At 45.0% G+C, this 21,241-nt stretch overlaps 1 protein-coding gene across 1 annotated transcript in view; it reads left to right on the plus strand.

Moving 5' to 3' along the window:
- The first annotated feature begins 5,853 nt into the window (after positions 1-5,853).
- SLC6A11 (solute carrier family 6 member 11) overlaps positions 5,854-21,241 on the plus strand; it is a 122,942-nt gene continuing 107,554 nt past the window's right edge. Inside the window, exons 1-4 of the mRNA XM_032149720.2 lie at positions 5,854-6,148; positions 9,085-9,219; positions 9,332-9,472; positions 12,857-12,947. Of these exons, the coding sequence (XP_032005611.1) occupies positions 5,893-6,148; positions 9,085-9,219; positions 9,332-9,472; positions 12,857-12,947 (623 nt within the window). The 5' untranslated portion in view covers positions 5,854-5,892. The remainder of the gene's footprint in view (positions 6,149-9,084; positions 9,220-9,331; positions 9,473-12,856; positions 12,948-21,241) is intronic.

Genomic DNA, 21,241 nt, shown 5'->3' on the forward strand with positions numbered 1-21,241 from the left:
TTCTGCAGTCATGGCAGAAGTCGAAGAACGCAAGGCTTGGGATTGACACATATCAGTGTATCAATTCTGCCTCATTCTAGTCGCCAAAGCAAGTCATATGGCTGAACTTGTGTTTTGCAGGGGGCGCTGCAAAGTTACATGGCAGATGGCATGCATACAGGTAAAGGTGAAGAATTGGGATCATACGTGCAAACCTACTAGAAAAAGTCTGGTGGTAGTAACAAGATAAGGGTTTTACAACTGCAGACTCTCATGATTCAGAAATCCCATCTCAGACCCCAGTGACTGGCAAGTCCCCTCATGGTATCCCTGCCTTAGGCTATGACAGCCCAGCTTCTAAGTCTACCTCTCCCGTGTGGCTCACCATGCCTGGGGCAGATTATTCTGTCACTGAATGACTTGTAGGAAGTTCTTCCTGGCATCTAACTCCTTCCTGCTTCCTCTCCAATTCTGGTTCGCCATGTAGGCTTTTGGTTTGGCAGCCATCTACACATCTGAAGACGGTCCACTGACCCAGTGGTTCTGGTTTATCACACCCTAAGTGAGACAACTGTGGGTGCATTGGCACAAAGTGGAGGGGGACTTTTACCCTCTTGATGGGCTGCTGTAGCTCTACTAACACAGGAGATGTTCTTGACATCTTCCCTCCCCTCACCCTCATATCCAGACCTAGTCAAGTCCTGTGAGTTTAGCCTTCAATATCACTCTGCTTTCTCCAGTCTAAGCTGCCATCACCTCTTGCTTGGACCAGTGCAGTAGCTTCTTCACTGCCCCCAGACCACCACCCCATCCTATAATCTACTTTTCACACTGCAGCAGAAGTCATCTTTTTACAATGTGAATGTGCTCTCACGGCACCCACTGCTAAAAATGCTTCACCTTCAAGCACATCTTGTTCCACACCATGCTCTCCAGCCTCGACCCTGGCGAGCATCCTCCAGAACCCCAGACCCTCCTTGTCCAGTTCACTGTTCTTCTCCCTTCAGGCTCCCGCTTATCTGTCACTTTTTCAGGGAGCTCTCCTTTATCTCCTTGCCAAGGCCAGATTGCTGGGTTACAAGCTCTCTAGCAATGCAGCCCTTTCCCTTGTACATCGCCCAGCACCTCTAACTTTCATTTCTGTGATGGCTTGGTTAACATCTATCTCCACCGCCATCCTGTAATGGGGCTTGCACACTGACTGGGGAGGATAGGGCTGATCTGTGGCACTTGCAAATTTCCACGATGTAAATGCAACCACCGTGGAAGATTTTAAGACACCAACAATGGCGCCTTGCAAAATCCCTGAAAATGCAATAATCGGCTGTCATGAGCTAGTGCGAGCCAGCTCTAGCATACCATTGAGGTGGGCCTTATACCTGGTATTGCTCCCTAGTGACCGATATTGTATCTGGAAAATAATTAAAGAGCCAAAGCAAGGCCAGGCATGGTGGATCATGCCTGTAATTCCAGCACTTTGGGAGGCCGAGGCAGGCAGATCACTTGAGGTCAGGAGTTTGAGACCAGCCTGGCCAACATGGTAAAACCCCATCTCTACTGAAAATACAAAAAAAAAAAAAAAAAAAGGAACCAAAGCATTTGGTGAATGAATGAGTGAATGAGCAATGCTGAAGCTTAAACGAGCCTCAGGACAGCAACTGCTGTTTCTAGAAGATGGAAGACATTGAGTGCTTGCCCCAAGAAAGGAAAAGGGAGTCATGACATTTCTGCCCTCTGAAGACTGCTTCTAACAAACATGTCTATATCAGGCACAAATCCAAGTGCTTTACAAATACTAACCCACTTAATTCTCATGACAACTAAAAGGTAGATACTATTACTACCCTGATTTTACGGATAAGGAAATGGAAACTCAGAGACATGAAGTCATTTTCCAAGGTCATTTGGAGTTGGCTTTGAAACCAGGCAGTGTGACTGCAGAACCAACATTCTTACCCACTATGCTCTGTTGCATTAGGGCCAACCCTGGGGATAAGATGTGTGTCCCATTTGTGTCCCAATCCCTGTATATCGACCCCACAGACAGTGTGTGCTCTTCAGCCCACTGTCCCTCAACAAAGAAATGATGAAGTGGCAAACGTCTAGAGATGAGGTCCCACAATGATGAAGCGGATGTGGGCTCTTCTGGATAAGGACAGAGTAAAAAGACCAAAGCTTTTCAAGGGCCATAAAATAACCAAGGAGATGGACTTTAAATATTTACTTACTAAATTCAAATAGGAAATTGACCTGGCTAACTTTTACAAAGGGAACTATTCAAACCTGAGAGGTGAGTTTGCAACATCAGTATTTGTACAATGTTCTTCCCTGCATGTGATCTAATTGTGCCTTGATGACCACCCTGGGACATAGGAATAATTGTGTTCATTTGAATGAAAAGAGGACACCAGAGCTCAGAGAAATTGGGTGATGTACCCAACGCCACAGAACCATCCATCAGCAGAACTGGGCCTGGGTCCCAGACCAGATGATGGCCAGCTTCAGCCCTCTCAGGCTGGTTCAGTGTTACTTCCCAAGCAGGTCTGGTAGAATCACAGCTGCTCAGAGGAAGTCAATTCCTGGAGCTAATTATGCTAAGCGCAAGCACAAAGCAAAAATGTAATTAGTTTCAAAGGAGTTTTGCACAGATTCTGGAGTGACAGCCTAATATTGCAATAGTAAGGTTCAGGAAGATGTCTAACTTTTTTTTTTTTTTTGAGACGGAGTCTCGCTCTGTAGCCCAGGCTGGAGTGCAGTCGCACGATCTCGGCTCACTGCAAGCTCCACCTCCTGGGTTCACGCCATTCTCCTGCCTCAGCCTCCCGAGTAGCTGGGACTACAGGCACCCGCCACCACGCCCGGCTAATTTTTTGTATTTTTAGTAGAGACGGGGTTTCACCGTGTTAGCCAGGATGGTCTTGATCTCCTGACCTCGTGATCTGCCCGCCTCAGCCTCCCAAAGTGCTGGGATTACAGGCGTGAGCCACCGTGCCCGTCCAGGAATATGTCTTACTTTTGATGTACTTGTTTGTTTAACAAATTGACTCCTAGCTACTATGTGCCTACTCTGTGTAAGATCATTGAGGTTGAAGATAAAATTCCTTCCTTTATTGCCCATTCTATATACAGCATTGAGGATCATCAAAAAGAAAATAAAAATAATGATGTCTTAGTGTGGGAGAAAAATGGCATTCAAAAATGGTAGAAGGAAAGGCTGGGACAATTTGATTGAGGGGGAATTTTGAATATTAGGGCCAGGAATTTGGTTTTATCCTGTAGGAAAAGGAAGTCAAATGAAGGTTTTTTTGTTTGTTTTTGCAGTCAGGGTCTCGTGCTGTAGTCCAGATTGGAATGCAGTGACATGATCATGGCTCACTGCAGCTTAGAAATCCTGGGGGAGTTCAAGCTTATACCATCCTCCTGCCTCAGCCTCCTGAGTAGTTGGGACTGTAGGTGTGCACTACCACGTTTGGCTAAGTATTTTATTGTTTTTAATTTTAAAGATAGAGTCTTGCTATGTTGGCCTCCCATTAGGGCTTTTAAGCAAGGGAAGGAACTAACCATCCTCCTCTTCCTCACAATAAAAAACAATAGCTACTGGCCAGGTGTGGTGGCTCACGCCTGTAATCCTAGCACTTTGGGAGGCTGAGGTGGGAAGATCACCTGAGGTCAGGAGTTCAAGACCAGCCTGGCCAACATGGTGAAACCCCGTCTCTACTAAAAATACAAAAATTAGCTGGGTGTGGTGGTGGGCACCTGTAATCCCAGCTACTTGGGAGGCTGAGGCTGGAGAATCGCTTGAACCTGGGAGGTGTGGGTTGCAGTGAGCCAAGGTTGTGCCATTGCACTCCAGCCTGGGTGACAGAGTGAGACTCCATCTTTTAAAAAATAATAATAAACAACAATAATAGCTACTGTCCACAGAGCTCCTACTGAGGCTTTTAACCCACACACCCACCCTATGAGGTCAGAACTCATGTGAAGCCCACTTAACAGGTGAGAAGCATGAGGCAAAGAGGTAACAGAGCACCTAAGGGGCAGAGCTTGGATGCGAAGCCACATCCATCTGAATTCAGTATACTCTCACCTTGAACACCGCAGGATCCTTGCTTTTAAACATAACCTGGGCAGCACATGGGGACAGAGGTTTGGGAGGCACCCACATTTAGTTCAGTGGTTCAAGAAATGAGAAAGGCTGAATTTGAGAGAGAAAGGAGAACCAGAGAAGCAGGGAGAGAAATGGTAGCTGCGTCAGGCAATGCCAAGAAAACCACACCAGTGGGAATTTTAAGAAGCAAACGAGGGAGCAACGGTGCAGGAAGTTACCTAGAGGCCAGGCAGGATAGGGATGGAAAAGGAACCATAGAATTTGCCAAATTGAGAGGGCGTCCGGGACTTCACAGCATTTTCAGAGGAGTGGTGGGGGTGGGTGCCAGATTGCCGTGGGCCAAGGAACGCGTGGGACGTGAAGACAGGGCTGGCAGCCTGTCAACTTACTCTTTCAAGAAATATGATAGTGGGGGGAGGGGAAAGGGGAAGATGGTGGAAAGGAGGGCTTTCTGGGGAGATGGAGGTTGGGAGAGACTTGAGCAGTTAGAGCCAGAATGAAAGGAGAAGCAGAAGGCAGGAGTTTGAAGGCTACAAGGCAAGGAGCCTGTCCCTAAGAGAGCTCCAGAGGGAGCTCCGAGGGACAGATGGAGAGTAGGGTTGGTGGGGACTCATGTGGCTGGACTTCTCCAGGCCTGTGCAATGGAAGAGGTGGAAGTGTTCATCTCTGTGGCCCCCAGCAGCTTAATGGTCTTTCCTTCTTCCCCTTTTCCTCTTCCTTCCTTCCTCCCTTCCTCTCTAGCCACAAATATTTATTGAGCACATACTATGCACCAAGTCTTGTGCTAGGTTCTGTGGCTATTATAATGACCAGGACAGTGTATATCACCCTTACAACTAAGTGAGGAGACAAATATTATACAAGAAGATGGACAAATGTGTGTATGTCTACACATTGTATAATACTAACAATGGGTAATGTTCGTTGGGCACTTACAAGGTATCAAGACCTTTATAAGCATTTCTTAATAACCTTTTACCTAAAAATCCATCCCCTACATTAAAACCTACAAGATACTACTGATATTACCTTTTGCAGAACAGGAAACTGAGGCACAGAGGGATCAGATGACTGGCCAAAATCACACAACTTAGATTCACCAGTTTCCAGACGCAAGCACTTAACTGCCACACGGTCCTGACTATGTTGAGAGCTGCGGACACCAGTATGAACAAGAACTGCAGGGTGTCTAGGGCTGGGAAGAAGCCACGAGTTCATTTACTCCCTTTTCCTCAAGGTGTGGTCCCTGGACCAGACATATCAGCGTCACTGGGGAGCTAGTCAGACACGCAGGCTCTTCAGCCTACTGCGACCTACTAGACGGTGATGTGTAGTTTAAACAAGACCCGCAGGTGTCTGGTGTCTAAGTTCAAGTTGGAGAAGTCTGGTCTAGAGCCCATTCCTCTTATTAGAGACAGGAAACTGAGGCCCAAGCGTTTGAAGGTTATGGACGGTGGTAGAACTTTGGGGTTTGGTGAGTGGAGCCAGCCCAGGCCTGAATGGGCGCTTCCACTCTTGTCCCAGCAGGCCAGTGGGTAGGGCTGAGGGAAGGATGGGCGCTGCAGGGGCTCGGCGCGCGCAAGGTGCTCGCGGGCTCCGGGGCCCAGCCGGGCTGGGGTGGCGTGGGCGCCCTGCGGGCCGGGCCTCCGCGCCGCGTCCCAGTCCCCGTCTCCGCGCTGGCCTGGCCCGGTCTCTCAGCTCCACCCCCTGCCTCCCCCTCCCGCCCGCTCGCGCCTCCTGAAAAGCCAGCCCGCCCGGGGCGGCGGCGCAGAGCCGGGCCGGCGCACGAGGCAGCCAGCGCGGCCATGACGGCGGAGAAGGCGCTGCCCCTGGGCAATGGGAAGGCTGCCGAGGAGGCGCGGGAGTCCGAGGCGCCGGGTGGCGGCGGCAGCAGCGGGGGCGCGGCGCCCGCGCGCGGCCCGCGCGACAAGCGCGACAAGGCGGTCCACGAGCGCGGCCACTGGAACAACAAGGTGGAGTTCGTGCTGAGCGTGGCCGGGGAGATCATTGGGTTGGGCAACGTGTGGCGCTTCCCCTACCTGTGCTACAAGAACGGAGGAGGTGAGGTGATAGTGAGGAGAAGGGGAGGGGGCGCCACCCGCCGGTGGGGGCGGGGAGCCAGGGGCGAGCACGAGACCCCCTCCCGCGCCTGCGTGGAGCGGAACCCGAGCGGAGAACCTCGACTCCAGGCACCTGGCGTGTGAGCTCGCCCCGGAGCACGGCCCACCTGTGCCAGTGCGCACGCGCACGTGCCAATTCGCGCCTGAGGGTTCCACCTGCCAGCGCGGGGACTTGCCCGCGTTCTGTCCCCAGCATGAGATGCAGACCGAGGCCAGGGAGCCCTTGCTTTGGGTAGGCGCCCTGGTGTTTCAGGCACTTGGCCCCTTGGAGCCTCAGCTTTCCTGACTGGGAAAACGGCCTATGGGGAAGGGACTCCTGGTGATCAAAGTGGTCTCAGTTTTTGCGCGCTTACTGAAGCGCCGAGCACCTTTGACCATCTCATCTCATTTCATCCTCTCAGTCACTTTTGTAGGCAGGGGTCTACCCATTTTGCAGGTGAGGACACTGAAGGTCAGAGAAGTCTCACTCGACCGAAAATAAAGGTGAGATTCTGATGTCAAAGGCCTTGTTTTAAACTCGGACTGGACTCACAACAGGGAGAACTTTTAGGCGAGGCATTGCTCTATGGTTTCCTGCCTAGTCTTTCGTCTGCTTTTAAGCCCATTTCTAGGGCTAATATTTGGGGCCCCTCTGGTGGAAGAATTGACAACGAACAGTTTATTTTACGGGTCTGAGAGTCACCCACGACAAACAGCAACACTGGTTTAATGCTGATGCTCTGCATAGAGATGTAGAAGGGGAGAGGGAAAGGACAGTGATGAGAGAGTCCTTTCTAGTGACAGCCTCTCAAAGTCAGTTTGGCAAAAGGTGCAGCAGCGAATCCATAACTTTCCCAGCTCAGGGAAGGGGCTCCAGCCTTCAGGACCCCCGCTTGTCATATCAGCAGGACAGCTGGGCAGGTCCATGGCAAGGGATCTTATAAAACCTCCTTCGGTGGCACAATTTCTCGAAGGAAGAGCCTGTATCTGTATATTCCCTCTTCTCTTTGCTATGCCCCTGCCCCTCCAGCAAATTCCCAAACCCCAGTGAAAGTGGCTCAGAAGTTGGCTGGCAGGGACCGCGCTGTGAGTCTGTGCAGAGCAGGACTTCCTGTGCGAGCAGCTGCCGGGAGAGGGAGAAGGGTACTGCTTGGCCCAGGGCCTTTCTTTGGGGACATTCATCCTGAAGGCACAGGCTGCTCCAAGCCTGCTCTGCACTGGTAATGAAGTGGCCGCCGGTGTTGGTGGCTTGGCAAGGGAGAGAGAGGGAGTGGACTTGGAGACCCCCAACGTGCCCTGTGCTCTCGGCTGTGAATTCCGCCTCTCTTTGCAGATACAGCGTTTGTAAGCTGCGTCCGCTTGGAAACCTGTGCACACCTAGGGTAGTCCCCAGGCACAAATTGTTTTAACATCTTTTTTTTCATACAGGAAATTGTGCCAAAACAAAAAGCATTCCTAAAAGCAGAAAACACGGTAAAGTGGGTTAATTACAAATTCTGTCTCAGATTTTTTTTTAAAAAAAGGTTGTAGTGAGTAAAGCTTTTAAAATGAGTCTTTTTTTTTTTTTTCCTGACTTGCCAAGAGCTTCCTTGAGACGCATAGATCTCCTGGTTTGATTGAGTTTATTATCCTAAGGATTAGTAGCTTTGTGAATACACAGGTCAAAAGGCTTTCGGAAAGTGTCATATGTTAGATTCTAGAGGTTTCACAGGTAAATAACAGCATGTTAGGGGACCTGCTGCAGCTGATTTTAATCACTTAGATTTGGATTCAGTAAACAGATCCTCTCATCTCCTTTTCCACACTTTTTGCTTTCTAATGTAGTTGAGATATCTGCTTCTCAACTGTTTACCTTTTAAAAAACATCCTTACTGCCCTCCTTATAGATCCCAACAATAGTTTAAAGTATTTCTTTCCCAATATGAAACTTTAAATTAGCTGCTTGCCCAGAAAAGCTAAGACCCTTTCAAACTCTGATAGATGTGGTCCTGCTATCAGGATTGATCAAAATTGTTGCTATTAATCCTTGCGGTTAAGGAGACTTCATTTAGCAAAAAGCACTTTCAGTTAAAGCCTTCATTTGTGAGATCAGATGGTGGCAAATAGCATGTGTTTTCATGCTTTGTTATTAGACAGGAGGGACAGAATGAGGGATTTGGAAAAATCCCCATTCTGGGTGTAATAGTTCACGCTCACCTTACTTATTAATTTTTTTCACAGAAAGGCCCAGGCAATGGGTATTGTGTTTCAAGATAGGAACACTAATGCTTAGGGTGGTCTTTTCCTGGACCAATTCAAAGCCAGGCTTTGCTAGATAGATTCTTGTTGCAAACTCCTTGCAAGTTGACACCATACCTGGGCCTCATGTGTAGGGGTACTTAATTCTTTGAGGCTTGATATTGTTCATTGTATAATTCCCTGAGAATGCTCTTCTTTATGACAAAGATTGTTTGCAAGTCACTTCCAAAGTAAGAGGAAGGGGTGCCCCTCGCCTGGTCTGTTGAGGTCACTTTAAAACGAAAAACGGTGCAACATTCAGGGAAGGAATGGATTTGATCCATGCTGGAGGATGAAATGTAAAATTTTTTTTTAAATAAGCCAGTGAAACAATTTCTTTTACATTATCATCTTAGCTACATTACATTTCTATGAAGGAAGCAGTGCAGATATTAAAAACTAAGGCTCCATTTTACAGATGGAGAAGTTGAGGCTTGGAGATGTGAGGTAGGCTTACACAAACCTAGCCCTGTTTTCTGACTCTGGTCTTCATAATGGGAACTTGAACTCAAGTTCAAAGAACATCGTGTCTGGCCTGTGGTAGGTGTTTATTAAAGAGTTCTTGCGCCAGGTATGACATGGCAGGGACAGTTTTCATTTCATTCCTTTGCATCCTTACAGGGGCATTCCTGATTCCCTACGTGGTGTTTTTTATTTGCTGTGGAATTCCTGTTTTTTTCCTGGAGACAGCTCTGGGGCAGTTCACAAGTGAAGGTGGCATTACATGTTGGAGGAAAGTTTGCCCTTTATTTGAAGGTATGTGTTGAGTTAATGAGAAAATAAGATTTTGCCCAGGGAATGTCAACTGCAAAGGCAGATTGTTTTGAAAAGATAGACTCAAATTCCTTCCTTTCTTTTGTCCTTTCAGGCATTGGCTATGCAACACAGGTGATTGAGGCCCATCTGAATGTGTACTACATCATCATCCTGGCATGGGCCATTTTTTACCTGGGCAACTGCTTCACTACTGAGCTACCCTGGGCTACCTGTGGGCATGAGTGGAACACAGGTATGGCCCCACAGAGGTCTCTCTGCTGGTCCTGCTGGGTGACCTGGGATTGGGGTTTGTTCATGCCCTTCAGGCCAGTCCTGGTCCCTGGCCTCTCATCATGAGTCCAGTTTTCTAGGGTAGTCTTGCTGAAACTGGGGTCAGCTCTGCACCTGTTCTGGTACGTTCTGTGAGTTGCAGCCCTAACGCCTGAGCTGAGCATTGGCCCAGAGACTGGCATGGTTAGGAGAATGGAGATGTTCTGTCCTCTGTTTGTCAAATGTAGAGACTGAGCCCTTTGGGGGCAGGATGGGGGTGTGAGGAAGAGCACTAGACTTAGACTCAGGGGACTAGGGCTCCAATTACTAGTCTTGCCTCTAGTGTCAAGTTTTCCCCTGTAAAACTGAGGTTAGACCAGATCAAGGGCTGCAGACAGAGAACCTACAGGACAACCAGGCTTTAGATCAGTGAATGGCAGACTTAAAAAATAGATTTGGTTGCCAAAATTAAAAAATTGGAAGACTTCACGTGAAAAATTCAGGTTTCCAGCCTATCTTAAAAACTTAAACGATCTGGTGACACCAGACCCACCTTCCTGCTTGACAGCAGTTGCTGTAGCCAAGAGGTGGCTATTGCCTTCAATGACACATCTGTCCTTGAGTTAGCACAAACCCCACCCAACTCACTTTATTCATTTACTTTATCAATCCAACCCAGCTGACATTTGAATTTAGCCCCCAACCCCACTCCTGCTGGAATGGATAATCTTTTAGATTATTTTTGATTCTGACATATTATTTGTTTTTCCATATATCCTCCTATTAGCATTGAGTTTTATAATCCAAGGAAGGCATATCCCTGCCCAATCCCTGTCTAAGCTGGCCATGCTCACAGAAGACATTGCTAATCAATTATAGCACTCTTTCCTTCTCAGTCTAGTCTTGGCCTTAGAACCCTTCTCCAGTAGTGCTCCAGAGAGCTGCTGCCTTTTGACTGGAATTGGCGCACACACTTTGACCTATTCACCATCTATATGATAACCTGTGGTTAGATTGTGTCTGGAAGTGGCCTGCCATCGTGAAGGCTGAGATGTTGCAATCTGGCTTCTAGCCCTATGTGATGCCTGACTCTGCCCTACTCCCCCACTCCGCCAACCCCTGGTTGTTGCATTTTGTGGAGCTTTTGCTGTTTCTCTCTTTAGGGCCTTTGTTTTTAACCTCCCTTTGGCCAGGGAACTCATAGAAGTGTTTATCAAACTAAAATTCAAGGACATTTTCTTGGAGGCCTGTGAGTCCTCTAGGATAATTTAATTGTGTGTACTTATTTTGAGGATACTCTAAAAATATGTGCATGTTCTGGATGGTCTGAGCAAACACCATATAACTGAGGACAGTCAGGAGATTCCAGTGGCTGACTTTATGCATGTTTATAATTTAAGATGCATTCATGGCAAATAGAATGATGATGGCCAAGGGAAAAAGACCAGAAAGATTTAATTCATAAATAGAGCATTAGTACTAAGTGAAGTCCAGTTGAGAATGCAACACACCATAGGAATGAAGGTTTTGGAGAAGTGTAACCAGAGGAAAATGGTGTAATCAAATCTCAAATAGTGCACGGAGGAATAAACCACCTGAACTCAACAGATTCTGCTTCTTACATGTCAGTTTCATTTTTCTGTTGGGAAAGCAATATAATTTTGCCAAATAACATTATCCTATGCTTCCATTTTCTGTTATCACTTTAAATTGTGTTGGTTCTGTAGTATAGTCGGTATTTAATTTATAAATTTAATTTGACTTTTATAATTGTATGAATACTATAATCACAACGACTTTATAACTCATTGTTTATTTGTACATGGTTAAATGTTTTAATAAAAATAACTGGTCAACTTGGGTGTCCAAGAAATTTTTTTTTAGCTCTAGGTAGAAAAAATAATTGAGAAATCCTATTTTAGGGAATCCGATAAAAGTCAAGGTCTCCTCTCTCCAGAAAAAGGCACAGGACACATTCAGAAATCTTGCTTACAATTTCAGGTTTCCAGGCTCCTCTCTGGCCTGACTGAGGACCCCAGACCACCTCCTTTCAGAACATAGTTAGCACTTGCCAAGAGGAGCTGGAAGCAGGCAGACAATCTGGATTTTCCCCAGTGGACTGCAAACCTCTTTCTTCAACTGGTTTGCAATCCCCTTTCTCTAAAGGTGTGTGAACACTTGCAATGTGTGAATCATCACATATAGGAGGTGATTCCTGCCTGCAGAGATTACAGATGTGGTTTGGAGTGTTCATACATATATGAGATGGAAGACATGCAAGAGTGAAGCCAGCCGGGCTCCTGCTCCGTGCTGGCCATGGTGCGGGGTGCAGGGGCCTCTGAGGTGAATGGATACAGGAGGCCTTGCCCTCGGGGAGCTCACGGTCTGGTGCCCCAGGTGTCTCTAAACAGAGGGACATGGGTCCCATGGTGGTGGACTTTTCTGGGCAATACCCATGGCAAAATAGATGGAGCCCTGGCTGGAGTTTATTACAGTTCTATCCACACTGGCCAGTGACTTTATAGAGGAGGAAGAGGGTATAGGTGGGGGTCCCTTGACTATTTCTGAACCTTTGATTCTTCTTCCTCAAAATAAAGGGAGTTGGAGAAGGTGATTGCTTGGAGGGCCTTTGAATTCTTGCTTTCTTAGATTTCAGGGGAGGGAGGTTGGAGAAGGCCTCCTGGAGATGGGGTTAAGGCCCAGGGGCACTGGGCCTTGAAGGATGAACACTAGGTTGCTTTTACTTGAGATTAAATCTCCCTGGGACATCAAATTTCGTGAAATGAGAAGAGGCATTCAGTAAGTCCTTTCTGATTGACTGGATCGAGTGAGGGAATGATGAAGAAACCAGGGATTCTTGACATATGTTGGCTCACACCATTTCCTCCAATCATCACTTCTTGATGAGACAGCTGTGGCATTAGCCCCTTTTCACATAAAGTAAAACTGAGTCTCAGCTGCATTACTGCCCCAAGGTCACCATGGACGATCCATTCCTTTAATCCCTCTATTCCACTACAGCCCTTCAGCCAGACAGATAAATGCTACTGATAGGCCTTAGGCAGGGAAGCAGAAAAAATAAAAGAAGATTTGGGAACAAGGGTAAAGGAGACAGTTTGATAGGGAGTGTTGGTTGGGAATGGGAGAGAGAAGGCCCCCTGCCCCATAAACCTTTCCTCCTGTTCTAATCAGTCCAAGCCTCTTAACTGTTTGTAAAGTATTGATTTTCCCCAATGTCCTTTGACGCATGTTTACTTGGAGTGGCTAGATGAAAATGCCTAGTTGCACATCAGCTCTGAATGTTTTTCAGGATTCAGCTTTCATGGAGGTTAATTTTCTTCTATTTCTTGTCTTGTTTCCACTGTAGAGAACTGTGTGGAGTTCCAGAAACTGAATGTGAGCAACTACAGCCATGTGTCTCTGCAGAATGCCACCTCCCCCGTCATGGAGTTTTGGGAGTAAGTGGAGAAGAACTTGTCTCCCTTGGCCTGTGGGGGCTCTGTCCTGGTTCTGCTCAGTTGGTCTTGCCCCTAGTCCTGGAAAAAGCCTGATCCTTCTTCCAGCCTGGCACTTCCTGGCTTCTGTGAGCATTCGACAGCTTCGGAAGCAAGAGTGCAAATCTTCAGAGGTTTCCCAAAGGGGCAGCTGAGAGAAATGTTTTCTTGTTCTTTGATAATATGTCAGCATGCATAGTGAGTTATTAGGACAGGAAGTGCTTGGTGAAAGGATAGACAGTTTAAAAATTCATTTTGAGCAAAAGAGGAGATGCAGCCTGTTTGCAATAAGCTAAGTCAAGAGTGTGTTTAGCCTGGAAAGCATAAGTCTCTAGGGGGGATGGGTTAGCTTTCTTTCAGTAGCTGAAGTGTCATATGGAAAAGAAGGAGATCAACTTTAATGGATAGAGATTATAAAGAGGCAGGTTTCAAATGTGCGTAGGGAAGAACTTGGTCTCACAGCATAGCATTGTCTGGAAGTACTTCAGAAGGTTGTGAGCACCCATCTCTGGAAGTTGACCAGTATAGGGTTGCCAATCATCGTTGGGGGTATGTCTGAATCCACTGAAGTTGTAAGTAGTACTTGTGTGGATGGGCATTTTCCCAGAAATTGGCATCGTTTTATCAGAGTTCCAAAGGATCTGTGACCCTTACAGGGCTGCTAACTGTGGTTGTGTACATTGCACACTGAAAAACCCAAGGGGCCATAATTTACATTATGAAATATACATTCCAGAATTGTGTGGTGCATGACCTGTATAACCATACACAGTGGCCCTGACTTGCAAGTTTGTTATAAAGGTAGAAGGATCCGTTGCCCCAGATATTGGATAGAAGTTTCCTGTATGGGTCAAAGGCTGGACTAAATGCTTTCTGAAGCTTTGCAATCTAAAAAGGCCTGGCTTCATTGAAGAAGCCTCCCTTACTCTGGTGATGATTAATAGTAGTATATGTGTGTGTGTGTGTGGTGGGGCAGTGGTTTGTGAGTGATTTTTATTCTTTTCCCAGATACCTTTTGTCTCCTGCCTTCTCTAGAGGTCATTATGCTAAATTTAGATTTACCACTCTCATATAAATCTCATATATATATATCATATATATCTCATGTAAATCTCATATATATATCATATATATCTCATATAAATCTCATATATATTTATATATATAAATCTCATATATATTATATATAAATCTCATATATATATAAATCTCATATATATTTATACATATAAATCTCATATATATTTATATATATATAAATCTCATATATATTTATATATATATAAATCTCATATATTTATATATAAATCTCATATATTTATATATATATCTCATATATATATATGCTGAATTTAGATTTACCACTCTCATATAAATCTCATATATATATATATATATATATATACATATATGCCCCAAATAGCACCTAGGTCTTTCTTGCATATTTTTCAAATTTTATGCTACTAGCATCCATTACTTACATTTTTTATAACAACTTTATTTCTTTGCTCAATATTGTTTCTTAGATGTATCCATATTGGTACATGTAGCTTTGATTCTTTCATTTTTCTACCAGAGTATATTATTGTATGAATGGCCTATGTTGTATTTATCCAGGTCCTCTTGATGGGCATTTAGACTGTTGCCTATTTCTCACTATTATTAAGCACACTGAGTGAATGTCTAGTATGTGCTTCCTTGAGTGGAATTGCTGGGTTGTAGCATACATGCGTTGTCAGTTTTATCATATAATGTAAAATTGCTTTAGAAAGAAATTAATCTAGGCCAGGCATGGTGGCTCACACCTGTAATCCCAACACTTTGGGAGGCCGAGGTGGGCGGATCACCTGAGGTCAGGAGTTTGAGACCAGCCTGGCCAACATGGTGAAACCCTGTCTTTACTAAAAATACAAAAATTAGCTGGGTGGTGGTTCATGCCTGTAATCTCATCTACTCAGGAGGCTGAAGCAGGAGAATCGCTTGAACCTGGAAGGCAAAAGTTGCAGTGAGCCGAGATCGCGCCACTGCACTCCAGCCTGGGCAACAGAGCGAGACTGTCTCAAAAAAAAAAAAAAAAAAAAATTAATCTAATTTACACTCCAAACAAGAGTTTGTGAGAATTTCTGCAGCTTCACATTTTGGACAGCACTTGGTCTGTTCAGTTTTTGTTTTGCCAGTGTAATGGGCATTAAATTATATCTTACTATTTTAAATTCACATTTCTCTAATTACTTGTGAGGTTAAGCACCTTTTCATGTTTTGTTTTGTCTGTTTTTTTGCTATTTGATTTCTGTACCTGTGAACTTCAGGTTTACATTCTTTTCTATTTGCATTGTTTGTCTTTTCTTAGAAATTGTTGATACATTCTAGATATTATCTTTTCCCAGTGTGTGGCTTTTCTTTCTTATTTACAGTGTACAGAAGTTTCCGTTTTATTGAAGTCGAATTTGTTGATTTTTCTTTTGGGTTTGCACAGTTGGTGTCTTATTTAAGATATATTTCCCTACTCCAAAGTTGAAAAAATTTTCCATATTTTCTTCTAAGAGTTTTACAGGTTTTTTTTTTCACATTTAGGAATATAATCCACCTGGAATTTTATGTTTTTAATGTTGTATTAGGTAGAAATCCAGGTTTTAATATATAAATAACCTATTTTCCCAGCAGGACTTACTGATCATTCATTCTTTTCTGATTTGTAATGCCATCTTCTATACATAATTTCCTTTAAGCACAAGTCTGTGTTTGGGCTCTCTGTTCTGTTCCATTGATCTCTTTTTGTCTATCTCTGTGCCCATACCACACCTATAGTTTCATTGTAAGCCTTGAGCCTGTAAGGCAAGTCTCTCGCTTTGTTCTTTTCCAAAATTGTTTTAGTCTTCTAAATGAATTTCAGAATCAGTTTGTTGAATTAAACAAGAATAGCAATAAAACAACCAAATAACTCTGGGGGAATTTTGATTAAAAGTCTATTGAACTCATAGGTTAGTTTGAGAAAATTTGACATCTTTATGATTGAACCTCTCTGTCTATGGACATGGTATAGCTAGTTCTCCATTTGTTTATGTCTTTTATAGTGCCTTATAGAGTAGTGCTACTTAAATGTGGTCTACAGAGTAGCAGCATTTTAATCACCTGGTTACCTACCCCAGGCCTACTGAATCATAGTCTCAAATAGAGCATCTGTTAGATATGTGCTTGAAAGGAGACTTCTGTGCTGGGTGGGCCTGTGTGGTCTTTCCCAATCCCATTGGGCTGAGGTTTCCTGGAAGAATGTCAGAGACTTGTATTGGACCTGCACATTTGGGGGTCTGCAGAACAGTTTCTGAGCTCCTTTAGAGAATTCACTCTGAAACTCCAGACTGGACAAGGTCTCTGTGTTAGTTACTGTTGTTTTTGTACCATTCATTTCCTTTGTAACATATATGAAAAACCTTAATTAAATCATTATTTGTATAATGTATTTCTTCATTGTCTGTATTCCCCAATAGGCAGTGATGAAGCAGAACCTTGTCTGGTTTTACTCATCATTGCCAGGCTATGGAAGGCCCTCAGTTAATATTTATAAACTAGATGGATGGATGAAGAAGGCAGACAGGCAGGCAGTATATCCTAGAAAATACTGTATGAGAAGAGTCAAAGTGGGCTCTGGCAAGAACACCTGCTGTCATTAAGCCTCTCACCCAAGAGCATTGATTAATTCCAGGATCCCTTTGCAATATCCATATTATCCATTCATTTGGACACCAAGGGCAGGCATGGGTAGTTTGTGTGCATCCTCATCGGTATAGACCATCCTGCCAGCTACTTGGTTACTCAAGATGAAAGTTCATGGGCAAATGAACCCATGGTTCTAGTTTTCTATTCAGATTGCATCTCTGTCTGTATCATCCATGTGGTGTTGAATCTTGTATCCTAAAAGTACTCAAATACTAGTGGGACACACACTCCTTCATACAATTATGCTTTCATCAGACACCTCTGATTCCTCTTTGCCCCTGAGCTGAGATTGGAATATAGAGATTGTGTGAGATGTTCATATCATCCTATGAAAAGCTTTTGAGCCACATAAGTTTGAGAAGGGATGAAAGCTATGTCCTTCAGTGAGAATATCCATTTACCTTTGCTGAACCCAAATTTCCAAACTTATTTTCCTACGGAATAAATTAGAATCCCTTCCCTCTCTCTGCCCCTGCCCCTGAATGCTAGCATTCCACTAAATGCAGTCTGGGAAACATTTTTCTAGGAATAAGTTCTTCCTTAAATTCAGCCAAAAGTTGATTTCTGGGGCTTTGATAGAGCATACCTAATTCCTTTTCTGTGTGACAGCACTCTTCAAGTATTGGATCAAGCTTCCTCAGAAACATTTCTTTACCTCTCTTTGTTGTTTCCTTGTGTGGCTGGTGTGGTGGGCTCCTGTTGTCCTTTTCACACGGCCTCCAACTCCAGGGACTTCAGTCAGGGCCACATTGCTCGGTCAAAGTAGACTGCCTAGGCTGTCTGCTATTATAGTTAATTCATTTGACAAACATCTGAGCTCCTGGTACACATAAGAAAAACACGGTGTCTTATTTAGGGGAAGCAAAGATGGAAGATGAGGTTCCAGTCTCTAGAAGCAGAGGTGAGACAAGCCCACAGATTACCTTAAAATCATCTACAAGGCACTATTTCTCTGCCTGCATCTGGCCATGGCTTTGCCTTGGTCATGGGCACCTGGCCTGCCCACTCCCCATCTTGAAGTGTCAAGTCCCTTTTCAGATGTAATTAAAATTGCGGGCTTAGCCCACAAGAGAAGTTCAGGCCCTTCATCAGTCCTGGATTCTGACTCTTCTTATGGGGGTCCTACCGGGCCAGGGCTGCTTGTCTTCCTAATGTCAGACTTCAAAATTAGGCCATCCTCGTTTCCCTTAGTAACCCATTATGCATCTGGCATCCATGCATTTATCTAAATGTGTCTGCAGTTCTAAATTTTGAGCCTGTACCCTCTGGTGGGATTGAATGCTGTTAAGTGCATAACCAATATTGTGGCATCAGATGGACATTGATTCATCTTCACTTCCCTTTCTCAAGCCCACAAGTCCCATTAGTCCAGGGTTTGGGGAGCAACTCCATTCTTGCTGTGTATACAATCAAAATTGTTTTTGCACGGCATCCATTCAACAAGCACATGTTGAGCACATATTGTGTGCTGGGCCCAAATTAAGCTCTAAGGGTATTCAGTTCTATTTATTCAGAAGGATGAGGCCTTATTTTTCTGGTTTATCTTCACTGGAGGAGTTTGTTTTTAGTGTTTATTTTTGAGTCACGTGAACGTTTTAATTGATTTTCTTTGGACGTGAGATTTGTGATCAGAGGAACTAGAGTGAAGGTTGGTTCTTTCTGTGGGACTGGGGTGACTCCCTGCCTCTTTCCCAGGCCTATCTTCCCCGCTGCACATTACCCTCTTCCACACTGGCCTTCTTTCTGTCCTTCAGATGTATGAGCCTTGTCCCAGGGTCAGTCTCTTGGCTTTTGCTTTTCCTTTTGCTAGAAGATTTCTCACCAGATCCTGTGTGTCTGGCTCCTTCTTATCGTTGAGTCTTAATTCAAATGTCAATGTCACATGGGGAGCCCTCCTTGACCATGCCCATGGAATCCACACCCCAGTCCCTCTCAACCCCGTCACTCTTTCTTAATAGTTCTTATCTGAAATCCTTGTATATTTATTTGATTATTTTCTCTTTCTCCATCAGAATTTAAGTTCCATGCTGGCAAGGACGATGTCTGTTTTGTTCATTATTGTCTTGCCAGCACATTCTAGGTGCTCAATAAATATCTGTTGAAATGAATGAATGGAAGAGTGAATGAATGAATGAATATTTCTTACCCCCTTGGAGCTCAGTGTCCACATCTGTAAATTGGAAATGATAACACCCACCTGGACACCCACCTGCAAGGCTGAGATGAGAATTGAATAAGACTTCTCCTGTAGGAAGCCCAGCCCATCTTAAGCTCTTTGGAAAGGTTTTAATGTGTACGAAGATTTTTTGCAATTGGTTCTCCCATATGTGAAATGGGGTTAACCCTGTTCCTTGCCTTACCAACCTCTCCGGGCTGCTGTGAGGATTAAATGAGATAACGCATTCTGAGAACTTTGATGGGTCATAAGTGGGGTGCCTGTGTTAGTTCTGGCTACTGGAGGCACAGGGTCCCTTCCAGCCTCATCTCTACAGGTACAGAGTCATGATTGGGCCCAAGCTGCCAAGGCCTGTACACAGTTGGTCTGTTTGCCTACAGTAGCCTTCATGCCTCCTGATTCAGCATCGGAAGTGCCCTTCGGACCCTTTCCTAGGTCAGCACTGCATGCTGTTTAGCAACATCTAGTTCTGCTAGTTTGGATTACCTGGCCCCACCATACCCCCAACACATCACCCCATGGCTAAAGTGTAGATTTTAGCGGCAAGTTCTAGAGCCCAGTTTAAGCAGCTGCCCCTTCCTCCTGTCAAGTGTGTGACCCTGGGAAACCTGTAGAGCCTCTGTCTGCTCCTCTGAAAATGGGATGATGTATGGTAAACATACCCACCCCTTAGGCTTGTCAAGAGCATGGAATGAGATGATGCTTACAAAGCTCCTAGCATGTGATAAGTGCTAATAAATAGTAGCTGTTTTTACACAGGAGACTTTATCCAGATCTCTGCAGGTCTATGTGGATTCTTTATAAGATTCTTTAGAGAAGGCTCATCAAGCAAGGCCTTGTTTTCCCCTCACAGTAGGCATGGTGAGCTTTTTCTTAGTGCATTTTTTCTTCACTTAATTGTTTTTTTGACATTTTTCTTAGTAAATACTGGGGCTGGGCATCTTATAAGTAGCCAGAAAGATGAGGAGGACACTGGCTCTCCCTGAAGAAGCACACAGCCCGGCAGGGGAAGCTGCGAAGTAGAAAAACAAAAAAGAGTTTTTGAATTATGAGGTAACAGATGTATCTGTAGGATGCTTGCAGAGTGAGGCTGGGGAACCCTGGATACCTGGACTTTGGGGAAGGCTACATGGAGTTGGTGATACTTTAGCTAGGTTTTGAAGGATGAATAGAAGTTCATGCAGTTGGCCATGGAGTGAGTAAATGACATACCAGATGGAGAGAATAAAAAAAGCAAGAGCACAGAGACCTGAAGTTGTGTGTTGCAGCTTAATAGATTTTACCCACAGTGCTACTGCATTTAGATCCTAGGGGCTAAAGGGAGACTTTACTGAAGAGCAGGCAGGGGCCAGAGCATCTCTGTACTTACAGGTCTTTATTGAGCACCTACTATATGGCAGGTCTCATTGTAGGTGCTGGAATGCAACATGAACAAAACAAAGACTCATCCTTATGGAGCTGAGAGCACCAACAACCAAATAAGCAGAAAATATTGGATTAAGTTCAGATCAGTTTCCTGAAGAAAAAGTCAGCAGGGTTAGGGGGCAGAAAGTATCCAAGGGTCAGGGAGGGCCTCTCTGAGGAGGTGGCATGTCAGCCAGGGAACTGAGAGAAGTGAGGGAGCAAGCCATGTGAGGTCCCAGGAGCTACAGGGCCGAGGGAGCAGCAGGGGTGGTGACCGCATAGTGAGAGGCTGTTTGGGGAATGGCAAGGCAGTCAAAGAGCCTGGAGAAGAGCATGAAGGGCCTCTGTACATTTCTAAAGGGTTTGCAGTTATTCTTTGGGATGCCTGCCAATGTTCTATCCCTAGAGTTGTGCGATCAGGCCTGGGGTTAAGGCAGCCTCCCCAGGCTGCGGGTGGAGGCCCTGGATGTGGTCCAGGTGCAGCAACCTAAGGCTCCTTCCTCCAGAGGTGGAAGCTGGGTAGTACTGCCCTGCACTGTTGGGAAAGACAGGGTGGAAGCACTCTTGCCATGCTTGGCCATAGAATACACTGAAGGGAGTAAGAGAATGGTCTCTCTGATGTATTAATTCCTCCACAGCCTCCCACTTGCTGTGAGGTCTTCTAACCTCGTATGTCCTCAGTGAACTTCTTCTGATGCAGGCAGATGGGCAGCTCTTAATCTGCCTGAACTCTCAAGTCCCCATTTTTTTTTTCTAAACAACAACAGAAGCCAATTTAGCAATAACCTGCAGTACTGGGGCTGCACATAAGTTTTGTCCCCAAATCCTACTTCTGAAAGTTTATTCTGTGATATGACCTCGCTAGTTACACAGAACCTGAGCATGTCCTCAGCAGCACTGTATGTGATAGTTAAAAAGGACATGTAAAATGTTCTTAAATATGATACAGATTAGATAAATT

The sequence above is a fragment of the Hylobates moloch genome, unplaced genomic scaffold (genome assembly GCF_009828535.3).
Source record: "Hylobates moloch isolate HMO894 unplaced genomic scaffold, HMol_V3 SCAFFOLD_4, whole genome shotgun sequence".
NCBI classification, from domain to species: Eukaryota; Metazoa; Chordata; class Mammalia; order Primates; family Hylobatidae; genus Hylobates; species Hylobates moloch.